Here is an 18444-nt window from a genome sequence, read left to right on the forward strand (position 1 = left end):
GGGAAATGTTCTAATTCACCATCACTGTAGAAAACTGTACATTGATTTCAATATTGTTTTTTTGGGAGTTTTTAAAAATCTGTTAAGGACTGATGTGGGGGAGAGTGGGATGGCTGGACATTACATTTTTGCAGATGTCTTCAATTGAAGAAAATGCTTCCTGCCAAGCTTAAACCAAGTAGATCATTGGTTTATGGGGGAAAAGAAACCTAGCGACATTACCACCAACAAAATTATAAAAGTGGTGGAATCCAGTTGCTATAGCAGCAAATTAAACAAATAAATGAGATACCATGGAATGCTTTTAAAATGTATTTGTGGTCTGATTAAGTCATATTTGCCACATTTGTGATTTTGAAATAGGCAGGTTTTAGCTTACTAAGCAGGATTCAAGGAGTGCAAAGGAGAACATCATCATCATCATCATCATCATCATCCCTTAGTAAGCTTTACAGAATGTTCACCAAGGAAGGAATTTGAGGTATACAATGCTGTTTGCAACAAATGCAAAAGTAAATGATAAAGAAGCCTGTCTTTTTTTCTTGGAAAATTCAAAGGGAGATATAAAATTTAAATGGAATAAAACACTGAATATTAAAAACCGATATACAAAATTTAAAACCATAAAAAGCATAAAAACAGATTACATACAATATCCATTTAAAACAACTATTCTGGGTCAGTTAAAAACTCAACATAATGCTGTTAAATGCCTGGGAGAAAAGTCTTGACTTGGCGCAAAAGTTAACAATGTTGGCGCAAGGCAAGCCTCATCAGAGAGATCGTTCCATAACTGGGTGGCCACCAATGAAAAGGCCCTCTCCCTTGTTGCCATCCTCTGAGCTTCCCTCAGAGAAGGCACCCGGAGGTGGACCATAGATGTTTAGCATAGTGTCTGGGTAGGTTCATGTCGGGAGAGGTGTTCCATCAGGTACTATGATCCCAAGCCATGTGAGGCTTTATAGGTAAAAACCAGCACCTTGAATTGGACTCGGAAACATACAGGTCCGCCTCCCCATTCTGCACTTCATGAATCATCTTCATGCAGTCTAAAGATACAACTGCTTCTAGACTGCGTGAGCAAAATCATGTAGACATTTCCCTTGGGGAACAGCAAGAACTCAAAACATGTTGGACCTCCAATCTATAGAACAACTATTTCATATTAGTAATCTTGGTTTGTTTGTGCCTTAAATTTCTTCTGCTGGACTTCTGCTATTGGGCAAAAGGCGTAGTAGTAGTAGTAGTAGTAGTACTAGTAGTAGTAATAATAATAATAATAATAATAATAATAATAATAATAATGGCACTTCTTGTGTTTCCTCCCATCCCATATACCCATCCACCATTCCTCTCATGGAATACAAGTTACATGTGCTCCGGCTGAACTGGATTGTTTCGCTAATGTTGGCTTGTTTCAAACAAACCACAGTTAAAATTAACCAGTTTCTCAGGCCTTCCCTGTCCTGATGACCTGCAGATGCTTTGGAGTACAATGTCATGGCCATCTTGGCAGGGGCTGATGAGAGCTGAAATCAAAGGCTGTATTACACAGTTGTATTGTCACTCATCTTCATCTACTCACTCCATCCTCACTTGAAATATGATGATTAATAACACTGGATTACATAACAGGGTTGTCAGAAACTACTTGTCTTACCCTCAACCCTGCATGCCCTGTAGTATTAGCATAATACCTCTGAGCTTCTAACCATGTTTCCCTATTTGCAATATAAGAACAATAATATTGGACTGTTTATTTCTCCTCTTCTAGCTGAAATCACTGCAATGTTGAAGTCCGGGATGGTTCTATTATCTTCTATGAGCAGCTGTCACTTTTAACACTTTAAGACTTCAATCCTAGATACACTTCCCTGAGAGTAAGCCTCCTTGAAATCAATACTTCAGAGTAGACATGTATAGCATTGTGCTGTACTGTAACTAGCAATAGTCACTCTATACATCTAGATACCAGGTTAAGAGCTTAATCTTCCAGCAGGCATTTAATTTCTAATGTGATGCTTTGATTATTAAACTGATTCATTAAATTTTTTAATACTTTTATGTTTTCATTGTTGTATTTATTGTTTTGTGTTGTTTCTGTTAGTTAATGATTGTAAACAGCACCTGTCAGTTGGGTGTTATATAAATATGAAAAATGAATGCATAAATAAATATGAAAAATGGCCAGGAACTCTAGTCTGCAGCCAAAAGAACGGTTGTTCTAGGACTTTCTTACGTCCATGGGAAATGCACACTGTTGCATAGTAAATATCTGATTCCCATTTCCTCAGAACAATACTGTCAGTTTGCCAATAATTTTTAGAAAAACAGCTAAAATAAATAGCCCCAAGTACTATTGCTTAGGCCCTTACCACACAGAAATCAATAGAAATTTTGGCTTCGCTGATGGTGGAATTTTCTTTTAGGAGCATTCAGCCGGGGCATCATTCATATAGCTTTGCTGTATTCAATTTAGTCTAAATCATTTTTCAATGAAGATGCACTGGAGACCTGGTACTTTCTTTGGCATTAGATCAAGGTTTCTCTTGATTTATCAGATGTGCAAGGCTTGATAACCATTAAAAATAGCATTAGGGCAGATGTTAGCTGCAAGTGTAAGCTGGATGCATCCCACTTTCTGCAATCTTAGTTTCTGTCTTAAAGACTAAGAGCTAAAAATGCATGTACAAAATAACCTGTGCAAAAGGTTTCCTATGCATCCTTCTGTAAAAAACATGATCACATGTCTGCTTAAGTGCCTATTTTTACATTTGTTTTAATTCCAATAAAGGATTTCAGATTCTTTCAGAGTTACTGTGCTAATTTAAAAAAGAAAGGGGAAAAAACCACAAGGGAAATCATATAAAATACAAAGAATGTATCAACTTATAACATACTGGCACATCATTCCTATAATTATCAAGTTTCCAGGTCCACAAAGGCAGCCCATGTTCCCATAAAAGATTTTGTTTTCTCTGAACATAAAGCCAATTCATCTCTTCTTGACTAGTTCAATAAGGAAGACCTTCAATATTGCACTGCTGTAAAATGAACTATAACAATGTAAGCAATCTTAGGCAAGCCTCTCTCTAAAGTTCAGTTCACTGTCTGTTATATAGTTAATATTGACCCTCCTTACAAAGTTGCTGTACAGAAGAGTATGTCTATGAAACTTCTAGAAGATTCAGAAAGTGGTGTATAGATGCTAAAATTAAGTATTATTAAAATTAGATTGCCAATAAGATGGTCCGCCTTCAGAGGCTCTTGGATTCCAGGAAGCCTTAGAAGGTTCTATGGCTAGTATCATTGATGATCCTATAGAAGCCCTCGTCAATAGATGGAATCAAGATCTGACTAGGGCTATCAACACGATCTCCCCAAAACGTCCTCTCCGACCTGCTTCTAGCTGGGCACCCTGGTATACAGAAAATCTCAGGGAGTTGAAACGGGAAGGACGACGACTGGAGCGCCGATGGCGGAAAACTCGACTTATATCTGACAAGACACGACATAGAGAACATCTTCGTTCCTATGGGGTGGCAATACGTGCAGCAAAGAAAGCTTTCTTTTCTGCACGCATTGCATCTGCAAATTCGTGTCCAGCAGAACTGCTCAGGGTAGTGAGGGGTCTAACTCAGGCACCTTCCCCACTGAACCCAATTTTAGAGCCTTCGGTAGTTTGCTGTGATGCTTTTAACTATCATTTCACAGATAAAAGCTCTCAGCTAACAGCCAACTTAGATGCCATAATTATAGGACAAGCTGACAATGGAGTGTCCAGCAACTCCACAAGTAGGATTACACTGGATCAGTTTCAGCTGGTGAGTACCGAGGATGTGGACAAACTGCTTGGAAGAGTGAGGAGGAGGACTTGCCCTCTCGATCCCTGTCCTTCTTGGCTTGTCGTCCAGGGAGAAGATGCAGTTAGATTACAACTACAGTATATTATTAATGTATCGCTCAGGGAAGGGAGTTTTCCACCATGTTTTAAAGTGGTATGGCCGCTTCTAAAAAAGCCCTCCCCTCCCCCTGGACTTTAATGACTACAGACCACTGTCAAATCTTCAATTTTTGAGCAAGGTGATTGAGAGGGCAGTTGCCTTCCAGCTCAAAGCAGTTTTGGATGATACAGATTTTCTAGACCCATTTCAAACCGGCTTCAGGGCAGGATATGGAGTTGAGACAGCTATGGTCGCCTTAGTGGATGATCTACACTTGAGCATTGACAGGGGGACTGCTGGTGCTTTTGAACCTCTCAGCAGCTTTCGATACCATCAACCATGGTATCCTTCTGGAATGCCTGAGAGGTTTGGAAATCAGGGGCACTGTGCTTCAGTGGTTCCGATCCTATCTTTCAGGGAGGTTCCAGATGGTGATGCTTGGGGATAGCTGCTCCTCAAAGAAGGAGCTGTTGTATGGCATACCACAAGGCACCATTGTATCCCCAATGGTGTTTAACATCTACATGAAACCGCTGAGAGAAATAATCTGGAGGCATGGGGCGGGGTGCTATCAGTATGCTGATGACACCCAAATATACTTCTCTATGCCTTTGACAACAGCATCAGCTAAGGATAGCATGTCTCCTCTGAATGGTGCGTGGAAGCGGTAATGGGCTGGAGGAAAAAACAAACTGAAGCTGAATCCAGACAAGCTGGAGGTGCTTACTGTCAAAGGCCCCAACCTGGGTTTGGAGGTATGTCAACCAGTTCTCGATGGGGTTACACGTCCCCTGAAAGACTGAGTTTGCAGCTTGGGGGTGCTCCTGGATCCATTGCTCCAAATGACAGCTCAAACAGATGTGACGGCCAGGAGTGCCTACTATCACCTTCGACTGATACGCCAGCTGCACCCCTTCCTAGAGTTGGAAGACCTAAAGACAGTAGTGAACGCGCTGGTAACTTCGAGGCTCGACTCCTGCAAAGAACTCTACCTTTGTGCCTAGTCCAAAAACTTCAATTAGTGAAAAATATGGCAGCCAGGTTGGTCACCGGTATATCTAGGGGTGAGCATATATCACCAGCTTTAAAATCACTACACTGGTTGCCAATTAGTTTCCGGGCGAAGTATAAAGTGTTGGTGATTAAGCCTTACATGGTTTGGGTCCAGGTTATCTGCAGGATCGCCTTCTCCCATACAATCTGCCCCGCACATTCAATTCCTCTGGGAAAAATTTACTTCAGCCAGCAAAAACGAGATTGCAACTGTTACCCAGAGGACCTTCTCTGCTGCCGCTCCCAGACTGTGGAATGGCCTGCAGGGAGAGATTCGCCAACTCAACAGTCTTTCTGAATATAAAAAAGCTATAAAGGCTGATCTCTTCCGGCAGGCCTACCCACTCGAATTTTAAGAAGTCTGGCTGTTATTTTAACAGTGTATTGATTTAATATGTTTTAATCAGTTTTATGTATTTTATAATAGTTTTGGATTCTATGTTGTTCCCTACCTCGATCTGCAGGGAGAGGCGGGTAAGAAATAAATGTATTATTATTATTATTATTATTATTATTAGTAGTAGTAGTAGTAGTAGTAGTAATAATACTAGAGATGAATTCTCAAACCAGTTATTCTTAACAACTCAAAGGTTTTGAATGGGTCTACTCTGAAATAAGTGGCTTAGAATCATAGAATAGCAGAGTTGGAAGGGGCCTACAAGGCTATCGAGTCCAAACCCCGCTCAATGCTTCTTGTGAATTACTTAAATCTATAACCCTCAAAACAGTTACCCTCTCTGTTCTTATACAATGCATACCTGCTCATTTAGACACATGCAGAATTATGCTCTCATTTCATCTGTCTTCTTTACCTCAAAAGCTCTGTGTGACAGCTTCTGAAATCTGCTGTACCAAAAGTATGACTTGGTTCCTCAATAAAGTGTTAATATGATCCTGGTATTATAAAAAATAAGAAATGTCTCCCTATTGCACACACACACACACTCACACAAAACCTCTGTCCTTTCAAATGTGATACTATGATAGACAAAGCATCAGAGTGAATTAAAATGAGAATTAGCAGTGAAGATGATGTGAGGGCTAAAGTATCAGAAAGCATTAGACAGTGAAGTGGTGAAACCCCCCCGACAGTCAAATGTTTCTCTAATGACCCAGCCACAGGAACACTTGGACAAACAGAAACTGACAGGACTAACCATTTGTTGTTGTTTTTTAAAAAAGGCTTTTGACAAGGCCTTCTACAATATTAGAAGTTGAAAATAAAAATTAATAACATACTAGCACACACCTCAGGAAACATTTACAATGTTTGTTGTGGGGGGTTGGGGTATCAAGTGCAAAAAATTTACTCTGTGTGACAGCTCAAATGTAAAGACTCTCTTATGCACACAGAACCACACAGCATGGAGGTTGTGCATGGTGTTCCACTGGATGCACCTTGTACCACATAAACGATGAGCATGTGAGTCTGTTCTGGTAAACCCCTATATTCTCATGTAGCTCAACAGTGCCAGCTAGAATGTCTGGGATTTCTCACCCCCATAGGGACGCTTGACTAAGCATACAGCCTGACTTTAGTGTGTGGTTACACATTTACAGGTTCAGCTCTTTTTCACAATGCTGCAGCTAATTGGAACTCTCTCACTTTTTAGACCACGAACGTCAGAAATGGAGTTTATTTTACCGGTGCACAAAACAACAATCCATCCCTGCTAAAGGGGTGGCATTTACTAGTTCAGTTAGGTTTACTTTATTGATTTTTATTTTTAATTCTGTCTGTGTCTGATCCTTGCTTACTTCCCTTGTTCTTCTCTTTTATTCCCATTGCTCCCCACTTTCCACCATAGCCTTTTTAAATATATATATATGGACATCTGGCTACATTGTTTTAAATCGGACATTTCTCACTTAATGTGCAAGACTGCATGGTTGCTAAGCTACCTCTTGTGTTCTTAGGATATTTCAGAAGTTTTTGTTACATTCTATGATTTCTGGGTTTTGGAAAAGTAAATCAAAAACACATTCCTTCTTCTTTTTTTTATATTAGAGCTGGGCTAAGGGAACAGCTTAAAAACTCTCCAAGGAACTGAACAGACTAGGGTGCGCTTAACCTAATGGTGACAGCCTATCGTAATTCTTTTTGGGGGAACTTTTGTAAAGAAGGGGACCTGACTATAGAGAAAGCCCCCTCAGCCCTCTCCAGGGCAATATCCAATGGTACTCTTACACAAAGTAGATCCAATGAAGCCTAGTTTACATAGGGCTCTCAAATGGATACCGCCCACAGCTGCCTTACACTAAGTCAGAACATCTAGCTCAGTAGTGCACAGTGATGGGCAATGGTTCTGTTGGTTTTCAGAGAGGGATCTTTTCCAGTTCTGTCTGGAAATGCCATGGAATGAACCTGGGACTATCTGAATGCAGAGCATGTGCTGTACTACTGAACTACGGCTCTCCCCTAAAAGGGGCTGGGGAACACAGGGAACTGCCTTTTACTAGGTCAGACCATTTGACCATCTAAAGAACATATGAACATCAGAAGAGCCATGCTGGATCAGACGAAGGGTCCATCTGGTCCAGCTTTAGTTCACACAGTGGCCAACCAGCTGTCGACCAGGAACCCACAAGCAGGACATGAGTGCAACAGCACCTTCACACCCATGTCTCCTAGCAACTGGTGTACATAGGCTTACTGCCTCTGATTTTGGAGATAGCATACAGCCATCAGGACTAGCAGCCATTGATAGCTCACTGACTGGCAGCAATGGCTCTCAGGCGGAGAGAGAGAGAGAGAGAGAGAGAGAGAGAGAGAGAAGTCTTTTCCATCATCTGCTTCCTCATCCTTTTAACTGGAGATGCCAGGGTGACTTTAGCTTCCCTTCCCTCCCTGGAGCCTCCTAAAAAGACTCTCATGATATTGAGAGAATCTCCTCATTGGGATGGGCTGTATCACAGGGGCTGAGGGGATTGCCAAAAAATAGAAAGCCTCGGGGGGTGGGGGAAGTGTCAGTTGGGAAAATCTTGGGAGGTAGAAAGTCATCTTTCGCTGACCCACTGGCATTTCTCTGGGTCCAAGCCATCATGCAAAAAGCTATGTTTATGTGCGAAGACACTGGACAAAACATGTACTGCTCAAATTTCTCCAACAAATATTCTAATATTCAGACAACCAGAAGATGGCATCTATTCCCCAGAACGTAGCTATACAAATGTTGCAAAAAGGGAGTTCAAACAGGTTCCATATTGTAACAGAAGTTATCACTTGATATCATGACAGTATGAAATGTCTTCCAGTATCATCAGGTCAGCTATCAGGTACACCAATACACCAGTAGCAATGAAAATGGAGGTGGGGGTCACCTTAGCTTTGGTCACCAGACAGTCGATCCTGGGGGGAAATTCTTTGACCCTTTGTAATATGCTACTTAGTTATGCATCTGAGCACTACAAAATTAATTTATCAAGTCAAATCCCACACTCTGACAAACTTTTCAAAGTGAATTAACAAAAGTCTTGGCTGCTCTATGATTTCATTTCCAGCTATAACTATACCTTTTGGTGAAATTACTGATTTTAATGTAATTAATATTGTGCCACTGTTTTAAATTAATAAATAAATAAATCTCAAAACACTAAGGACTCTCCCAAATCATTACAATTTAGCTTAAAGCAAACATGGTTTTGATCCCCACACTGTTGTAGAAAACGTATTCCATTAACACATACACCTAAATACATTCCTTCTGTTACTTTTGTAAACATTCTTGGACGTCTTTTAAGTTTTTTCATGCGTATGCTCTAGACCAGGGATAGGCAACCTTGTTGGGCTCATGGGTACATTTAGAAATTTGGGGAAATGTCCTGGGTACCACAAAAAAATGGCTGCCATAGGAGATCAGTAATCTATCCGAAAGACTGAGTATAAGGGAGAACCCCAACACACTAAATATCTCCTTTGAACCCACAGTTTTCAATGAAAACAGAAACCTTCTTTATAGAAAGCAACCTTTTTCTCTGTTCCCTCCATGATCCAACTCATTTTCCCATCTCTTCCTCTGTGTCACTTTGGACACAGAGGAAGACACCTATGCTCTCTCTCTCTCTCTTCCAATGATTCCTGTAGTCTTCACTGACTTCTTGCTTCTCTTCCTTCTCCCCACTGGTTTCCCGCTGCCTTCCTAGCCCTCCTGCCACTACTCTCCCTGGTGCTCTCTTTAGCCCCCCTCCACCAACTTACCAGCCATAAGTGACAGAAGTCCCTTGTTCTCCTCCTATCCCGCCTTTCTTGGTAGCTGGGTACACTGCAGAGGAAAACACTCACCTACACCTGCCCACCATCTCCATCCCAAGAGCCACACGTATGGCCCAGAAGCATTAACTGGAAATGAAGATAGCAGAGGCTGGAGGTCTTTGTTTGCTCTGAAGGGATCCCAGCTGCCAGTAAGAAAATTTGTTAATTTTTATAAACAGTTGGAAGGTTGGGCATTTTGGCAGGCGCCAAGAAAGGTGTCCGGGGGCTTGCTGGTGCCTGTGGGTGCCATGTTGCCTATCCCTGCTCTAGTTAAAGAAATAGGTATATTAGCAATGCTCCTTAAAACAAGAAAAGCATGTGGGTTATTCTACTCACCATTCCATGATTCAGCCACGGTGGTATAAAATTATCAAGGAGCTTTGGGTAAATTAGTTCTCTGTCATAGATATAGATGCTCCAAAACATTGTTACAACAAACTAGAAGAGGAGAACAGAAAAAAAGTTTATAGAAAGGCAGATTTTTATTTTAGGGATTACATTTTAATGGTATAATATATAAGTCTTGTTCTTAGAAAGTCTTCCTGTTCATGTACAGTATTGGTTAGAACTAGGATGGCCATCCTCAGGGATACACTGGAGCTGTTCACATAACACATTACCCCACACTCAGTGGTTGAGTGTGGGTTGTTTTGAACCATGGGTTGTTCGTTGAACTGTGGGTTAGTATGTTGTCTGAACACAGCCAGAGTGGCTTGGTAATATGCAGTGTGGCTTATCTTCCTGAACAAGCCACCTTGAGAATCCATGGTTTGTTGTTGGGTTGTTCACAGTGGTTAAGAAACCACGCTGCATGGTTAACAAGAATGTTTTCAAACTACAGTTTCAGGATTTAGGACGCCTTCGACTGCCAGTTAATTATTCTAGTTTTTCTTTTTTAATTAATACACTTCAAACAAAGCAAATTACTAAAATACTTGTAGGGTGGATTCAATTTTATTTTGTACTAAGAAAAATGAGTAAATCTTGTGATTCATTTTTCATTTTTATTAAAAATATACTCATATTTTTATGAGTATATTTTTACCCCCACACACACATCAAACTACAATTTGCATACAGTTAAATAAAAACATTTCTTCCTATAAAGCACAGCATTGCTAAAAATTCTTAGATCTTAGTAGCTTAAGTGGAAATAATATACCCTTAACAGTTCTTGTTCGTAGACTTCTAGTCCTAATAGATTCAAAAGTGAGAGAGAACTCATAAAAGTCCCAGTTCAACATAATAGCTTATGACTTAAAATTCAGAGATAGGATCCAATTTTAGCAGTCTTCAGTTCCCTCTAACTACTGGATTACCAAGTCAACATCACAAGATGTAAACGGAACTTCCATTAAGCTGAATTTCTGAATGTTCATTGTTGAAATTCAGTACCTTGCATGGGTTGAACAAGGTGGAAGAGCAAGGCATGTGTAGGCTTCCCTGTCCCACAGTGACTCCTCTGTGCTTGGTGTACAATCGCCATGCTGAGCTCACTGTATCTTAACAGACTCATCCCTCTAACATGAAGTCTCTCTGTGCAAGCCGAAGACGATCAACAGCCCACTATTACTAAAGCTCCCACATGAGGCTTTGCTTCTTTTTATACCAGGAGCAACCATGCACCAGGGAGACGTGGGGCTCTGGATACGCTAACGAGAGGTGTTGAGATATTTATTTATTTATTTATTACATTTCTATACTGCCCAATAGCTGGAGCTCTCTGGGCGGTTCACAAAAATTAAAACCATTCAAAGTATAAAACAACAGTATAAAACCATAATATAAAATAAAATATAAAAGCTCAACCAGATAAAAACAGCAGCAATGCAAAATTACAAATTTAAAACACCATGTTAAAATGTTTTTATAGATTGTTAAAATGTTGGGAGAATAAAAAGGTCTTCACCTGGTGTCTGAAAGCATATAATGTAGGTGCCAAGCGAACCTCCTTAGGGAGCTCATTCCACAGCCGGGGTGCCACAGCAGAGAAGGCCCTCCTCCTGGTAGCCACCTGCCTCACTTCCTTTGGCAGGGGCTCACAGAGAAGGACCCCTGAGGATGACCTTAGGGTCCGGGCAGGTACATATGGGAGGAGGCGTTCCTTCAGATAACCTGGCCCCAAGCCGTTTAGGGCTTTAAATGTTAATACCTGCACTTTGAATCGGGCCCGGACCTGGACTGGCAGCCAATGAAGCTGGAAAAGGACTGGCGTAATGTGGTCTCGTCGGCCAGTCCCTGTTAGTAAGCGTGCTGCCCTGTTTTATACCAGTTGAAGTTTCCGGACCGTTTTCAAAGGCAGCCCCACGTATAACACATTGCAGTAATCCAAACGAGAGGTTATCAGAGCATGGATAACTGTAGCTAAGCTATCTTTGTCCAGATAAGGGCGCAGCTGGTATATCAGCCTAAGCTGGTAAAAGGTGCTCTTTGCCACTGAGTTCACCTGTGCCTCAAGTGACAGTTCTGGATCCAAGAGCACCCCCAAACTACGGACCCGATATTTTTGAAAAAGTCCATGATCCCCTGCCACAGAAACAGGTAATAAGCTACTGTGAGAAGCTTATTAAGCTACTGTGTGTAATTTGACTCACCTCCTGCCCTCTGTCATGCTGCAGTCCTCCTGCCCGAGCAAAGCCGCTGGTTTCTCCCCCTGACGATTTCAAAATGATAGCTCTCAAAAGCAAGGTGGAGAGAGAGATCCCTATGGGAAAGTGGGAAAGTGCCCCATTTCTTCTGCGGAGGAATGGTGTTGGGCATGGGGAGGGGTGGGAGGGGATGCCACATTCACTTCCACATCTCCATGCCTGACACCCCTTGCTTCTAAATGGGGTGCAACTCAGGGTGGGTGGGAGGAAGGGTCTTAAAGACCCACTTCCCAGTGGAATCCTCCTCTGTGCTGAAGTAGAGAATCCCCCTTCGTGCCAGCCAAAATAACCCATGGTGACCACCAGGGTTATTTTGATAACCCACAATGGTTTAAATAACCCACTCTGCAGAGTGTGAGTTATCAGAGGAGGTTATTTAAGCCAAATAATCCATCCTGAGTTAAAAAAAAATCCCACCAGATGACGTGCTAACCCACAATGGGTTAAATAGACCATCATGTCTTATTTAATCTATCGGGGGTTACTGTGATGTCCAAACCCAGTCACCAAGTGTAGAGGTGCAATAGTGTGGGAGGGGACACGACACTGGTTTCTTATGAGGGGTGACTGTACTCTTCTTGCCTTATGCAGGGTATAAGAATGCAGTCCAAATGCTTCGGACATCTCCCAGTCCAATAATGGAATAGCAAGCTATAAATTGTCTTAAAGTTTAATTTAGCCAGATTATGGGTTGCCTTTAAAGTAAGGATGACATACTGCTTTCCTCACACAGGATTCCTGCTTTATTCAATTAATTCTCCTCAAGAAATAAGTGATTATTACTGAGGTTTTACCCCTTTCATCCTCCAGAGTTTGTTGTGCATAAAATGACAATTGTGAAATTCATCACTTTGCAAAAGAGTCTGTTTCAAAGCAGAAGGGTTAATAACTGTTGCACTGATCCTAAAGAAGCAGCATTCTAATACCCTGCACATAATTATAGACACAGCAGGAATTGTTACCAAGGAAGTCAATGGAAATAGCTTCCATTATACTAAAGTCAAATGCTTGCCAACTGATTTTCTTGGGCAAGAAAGGAATGAATTCAATAGAATAGAGATAATCTGAATCTCTAAGATAACAACAAAAAGAAAAATGTCTGGGAGGAGGGGGAGAGGGAGAGTGGCTATATCAAAGAAAGAAGGGATACCCAGGGAAGCCCTGAAGATTGCTAATGTTTGAAAGTAAGAGAATTTCTACCTTTCTAAAAAGAGCAAGTTAAAATGTAGGCCACAGAGGACAAAGGTCTTTTCAAGTGATGCCAATAATCACTTTTGCCTCTGAGTCCTATATAGATTTACTTGGAAGGAAATCCCTCTGAGAACTATGTATAACTCAATGGTACATACATGCCTTGCGTGCAGAAAGTCCCAGGGTCAATCCCTGGCATCTCCAGTTAAAAAATGATCATGCAGCCTAAGATGCTAGAGAGCCACCATCAGTGAGAATACAATCGAATCAGTAGACCAGGGTGGTGAACCTCTTCCCAGGCTGAAGGTTGAATTCCATTTCAGAAAAGTTCATGGAGGCCACATTCCAGTGGTGGGCAGGGCCAAAGGGGCTAGGCCAAAATACCAAAAATACCAGCATACTGTAGCGTAAAGCTCTTATTGCCAGTAACTAAGCATTAGGAGAGGCATTTCAACTGTTTAAAATGGGGAGAACCCTGTATAAAAGCTGGGTAACTACCAAATGATCGGGAGAAAGGGGGTAGACCAAGTTGAGGGGGCATGAACATCTGGTGACCCACAGGGGACTGGATTGGAGCCCCAGGCCGGCTGGATTTAGCCCCTGGGTGTGTGGTTCTGTACCTGTGCGCTAGGCAATAGATGGACAGTCGGATACGTAGTCTGTAAGGCACCTTGCTATGTTGCCATGCCTCCCATGTTCGAACTACTCCCAAATGCACACAAGATTGCAGCCTTCGTTTGGAGATTGTAATTTGGATGTGTTGTGAATATGAAATAAATAGCCTAGCATGGACATTCTCTTGAAGGAGAAAACCAACAACAAGCATTTTCCAACTGAATGTCCATTCTAGGCAATGTCATATTTTTGTTGAGTTTATGAGAAATGCAAAGTCCACTATTAAGTGTTGCTTTTGAAACCAGACCTTCTCTTAGCCAGAAGAATTTGGATTATCTATACCCGTTAGTTGTTTTCTCAATGCATATTCAGTTCGCAAAGCCTTAGCTCCCAATATATTTGTCCATCTGTTAGGATGAGTATAACTTTAGATTTGTGCCAGGAAAGAAAGTTATAGATCAGATGCGAGGCACGGCAAGTGTAATATGCTCTGCAAGAATCATCTCTCTTTTTTCTGCCAGTATTGACATTGGCACTACATTCTTTTCTGTCTCTCTTTCTCCCTGGATACTGCTGACATGCAAGTGAATGAAAGACTGGAGGCTGAACAATACAGAAAATGATAGACGCTTCCCATTTCTCCAAGATGATATGTTGTATTGCAAGAGGTCATGCGTGCATCAGGAAAGAAAGTTCCAGCGCTGCATTTCGAAAAGCAGCCCTGTTATTAATGGATGATACTGAGTTGAGCTGAACCATAACAGAGTGAATCCAACAGAGCTGGCAAGCACGGGAAGTATCTCATGAAGCAAAGAAAACTTATAGACGTCGCCAGTGAGGTAAAAGTGAAAAAAGACAGGACGCTCCATCTGTCTCCTAACCAAAGTCAGCCAATGCATGGAAATGGTTCAGCAAAATTGGCTGCAACCATCTGGTGGTCCAGGTGGCAAGAACTGTTTAACAAAAGCCCAAAGCACAGGTAGACCTGGGGTACAAAAAGCATGCAGAAGAAAACAATTCTAATTTTAGTCAATTTCCACTCCAGAAAAATCAGTCCTTCTCTTTGTAGCTATCCCACACATCACTTTTCTTTTTTAAAACAAATGGACGCAGTACATCTGATTTCGGTTTTACACTCATTTTGGATCCTATCTTGGGAAGATATTAGCGTGTCATAAAATTGAGAAGCACATAAAACAGAAGAGACAGAAGATGCCAATCTATTATGCTCTTCGGGAAAAAACCCCAGTGAACCCCCCCCCCAAAATAACAGATAATGCTCTAGCATCTAATTAATGCAGTTAGTGAAGCAAATTGGAGTCAAAACAGTCCCTGACAGATGTACCCACTCAACCGTTGAACACCCCCCTCCCCGTAAAGTAGAGTATATGAGTTTCATGAGAACTCTACTTGGCCCCCTGCTCTTGCAGCCTTTAAGTGGTCTCCAAACACTTTGTTTAAAATTCTGCCAAACTTTTTATTGATTTTATTTCTGGTCCTCTATATATGATTTTATCTGCTGCAACTCTGTTGAATTGTTTTGTTTTTAACATATTTATTGAAATCAGGCTTGAGAACTCTTGCACTTTTTGGAACAAGTAAAAGATGATGATGATGATGATGATGATGATGATGATGATGATGATGATGATGATGATGCGAGGAGGAGGAGGAGGAGGAGGTTTTCAGCAAGGGTATCAATTTCATGGCTTTTTGCAGCACATAGTAGAGACTATTCAAGCTGCTAAGTTCTTTCTCACAAGACAATGACATATAATCAAACCCAACTGTTCATTGCATGAATGTGCCTTGTGAATGTGCATAATGCATAAGGTTGTAACATTAGTGTGAGGTCATGCAAAATTAAAATTTGAATTTCTGCTTCTCTTGTGAATTCATCATAATAATCAGAAGTAGAAAATTTAGATCTACAATCGGGCTCACCTTTATTACTCACACAGACCACAAATGTTTCCTACAAGTTCTAAACAAGCCTTGGGGAGGATTTGTATGGGCAGAACCAGCTATCCTAGAGTATGCACTCAAGTTTCATAGCAGTATGGGCAACATTATGAATAATGCCCACAAAACAATGTTTTTCTTCCATGAAGAAATCTTTCCATTTGACTGTTCTACTTTAAAGCTTTGGAAAACAACGTGACAAACTGTCATCTTACTAAGAGCTTAAAATTAGTAAACAACCAGTGGTTCAAGAAGAGGAAATCATCTTTGGTAACGAAGCCACATATTAAAGCAATGATGAATGACTGAAAGAATAACTGGAATTTGCTTTATTAAACTATGTGGCTTATAAGACACGGCTAAGTTAAATGCCCGTGTCTTCCCTGCCCTTTAATTCTTTTTTTGGGGAGGAGGGAAAACTGTTTGATTAGCAGTAAATAAATTCCAGAATCAATGGACCTTGGCAGCTACTCCAGATTGAACCATAAGTGGATATTGTAAAATGTCCTGTTCTAAATAGAAAACAGTGGTTTTATTTTCCTTAGGAAGTGAGGTGTGAGCGTGTCAAAAAGGTTTAGAATAAAGAGCAGTTCAAAAACCAATGAAGTGAGTAAAAGGCAATTCAGGAGAGACTGCTTATAATATACTTAGAAAGTTGGAGAGATAGGTTTATTATTATTTATTATTTGATTTATATGCCACTTATGATATCGGGGGGGGGGGAATCTCAAAGCAGTTTACAAAATCTGACATTAAAATATAACATCATAATAAATAGAAATATTCATCACTCTTGTGCATGATACAATGCATAGATCTTTTTTGAAGCAGAACCTTGATTCACTCATGGAAGCAGGTCGCACATGAGCCAATGAGTTTTTGCAAGCTTTTCTCCTGCCTTGCTCCAACAGCAGGGGCTGCATGCATGAATACTTTCAAAAATGTTAATAATATGCCATTCCACTGCTTGGGAAGGGGACGCAGGGTTAGGATTCAGTCCCCTGGCCCCGTTTCTATTTCCTTATCAAACAGCTAGTCACGGAATGTTATCTTTCTTGAAAGGCATCTGGGTGCACAGCCTCAGCTGTGCCACAATCAGCCAGTTCAGATGACACAACAGACCATCGTGGGTTAATTAACTGTGTTGATTACAACAGCGCATTGTGGGTTAAAAACAACCCCCCAACTGGTTAAACACTGAAGGATTAAAGGATACTTGCATAACCCTAGAGAGAGTATGAGTTATGCAAGGGTTGTTTAGCCCTTAAACAACTCCTATCACCCAGGTTCACATCACAAGACAACCTACGGCAATCCCCAGTTGGGGATTACATATTCATAATGGCGGAGAGCATGCGCCACAGCCCCTCGAAAGTTAATTAATCCATGATGGGCTGTTGTGTCATCTGAAGCAGATAAGTGTGAACTCACTAGTTGCTAATGAAAGTTTTCTTGTTTTAACCAAGGTAATTCAAAGAGGTGATTTTCACTTTTTTAAAGAAAGGCCTGAATAAAGGGACAGAATTACATGCTTTAAAAGAGCCTCCTTTGTGTTTAGAAAATATGCCATTTTTTAAACTTTACACATTACTTTTGTTGAAGAATGGAGATAATAGAAAAAGGTACAGCTCATATCAACCAATATCTTTATTGGATGTAGATTATAAGATATTCACTAAAATATGGACTAAACATTTAAAAGAAGTTATTAACGAATCCATAGTCTTGGATCAATAGGTTTTTTAAAAAAAAAACAGATTCATTGCAGAACTGATCAGGAAAATATTTGGCATGATCAATATGTGTAAGACAAGAAAGATTTCCATGGCAATTACAACACTGGACCTATACAAGGCATTTGATACTGTAAACCCAAAATTTATATTAAATTTGCCAACCATCTGCAATCTGGGAAGTAAGTTTAAACATATAATAAAGGCAATATATGTACAAACAACAGCAAAAATAAGATACAATGGATCAGAAACAAGGGAAATAAGTCTTAATTCAGGAACAAGGCAGGGATCCCTCTATCACCACTTTATTTACAATGGTGATTGAGTTTCTTGCTGACAGAGTCAGGGCAAATAAGGATATTAGAGGGATACATGCGGGTGGTAGAGAATTTAAATTAAACTTATATGTAGATGATATTTTATTTACACTACGAAATTCAAAAAAGGGAATAAGAGAATTGATAAGCCTATTTACACTTCCCTGTGCCTGTTTGCATTCTCTTTCCCTCCTCATTGTTTACTACAACTTTATTAGATTGTAAACCTATGCGGCAGGGTCTTGCTTTTTACTGTGTTATCTGTACAGCACCATGTACATTGATGGTGCTATATAAATAAATAATAATAATAATAATAATAATAATAATAATAATAATAACTAGTGGAATTCCAACAGGCAGCAGGACTTAAGGCAAATATAAATTCGGATCCCTAAAAACCAGAAAAATGTATTGAAACTAAATTATGGAGAACTGTGGAAAGAACTAAAGAATGATATAGCCAGATGGGAGAGGATACAGCTTTCACTCTCAGATTGGATTATTACTATAAAGATGGTGCTATTACCAAAATTTACTTATCTATTTAATGTACTACTACAGGAAATTCCAATCAAAAGGTTTAGAACATGGCAAAACAGGATAGAAAAAAAAATTCAACAGCAAAAGACCATGAACAGAGAAAGCTTTTAGATACAGATCTGTGCAAAAAGGAGGATGGAGTATAAAACATATTACGATACATATAAATTAAGAACAAAAGAA

At 40.4% G+C, this 18444-nt stretch overlaps 1 protein-coding gene across 2 annotated transcripts in view; it reads right to left on the bottom strand.

Annotated features, from left to right (window-relative positions):
* AIG1 (androgen induced 1) overlaps window positions 1-18444 on the bottom strand; it is a 111624-nt gene that overhangs the window by 60152 nt on the left and 33028 nt on the right. For both annotated transcript variants that reach the window (XM_063124590.1, XM_063124591.1), the window contains exon 3: window positions 9586-9687. In XM_063124590.1, coding sequence (XP_062980660.1) covers window positions 9586-9687 — 102 coding nt within the window. The remainder of the gene's footprint in view (window positions 1-9585; window positions 9688-18444) is intronic.

Source organism: Elgaria multicarinata, chromosome 4 (assembly GCF_023053635.1).
Source record: "Elgaria multicarinata webbii isolate HBS135686 ecotype San Diego chromosome 4, rElgMul1.1.pri, whole genome shotgun sequence".
NCBI classification, from domain to species: domain Eukaryota; kingdom Metazoa; phylum Chordata; class Lepidosauria; order Squamata; family Anguidae; genus Elgaria; species Elgaria multicarinata.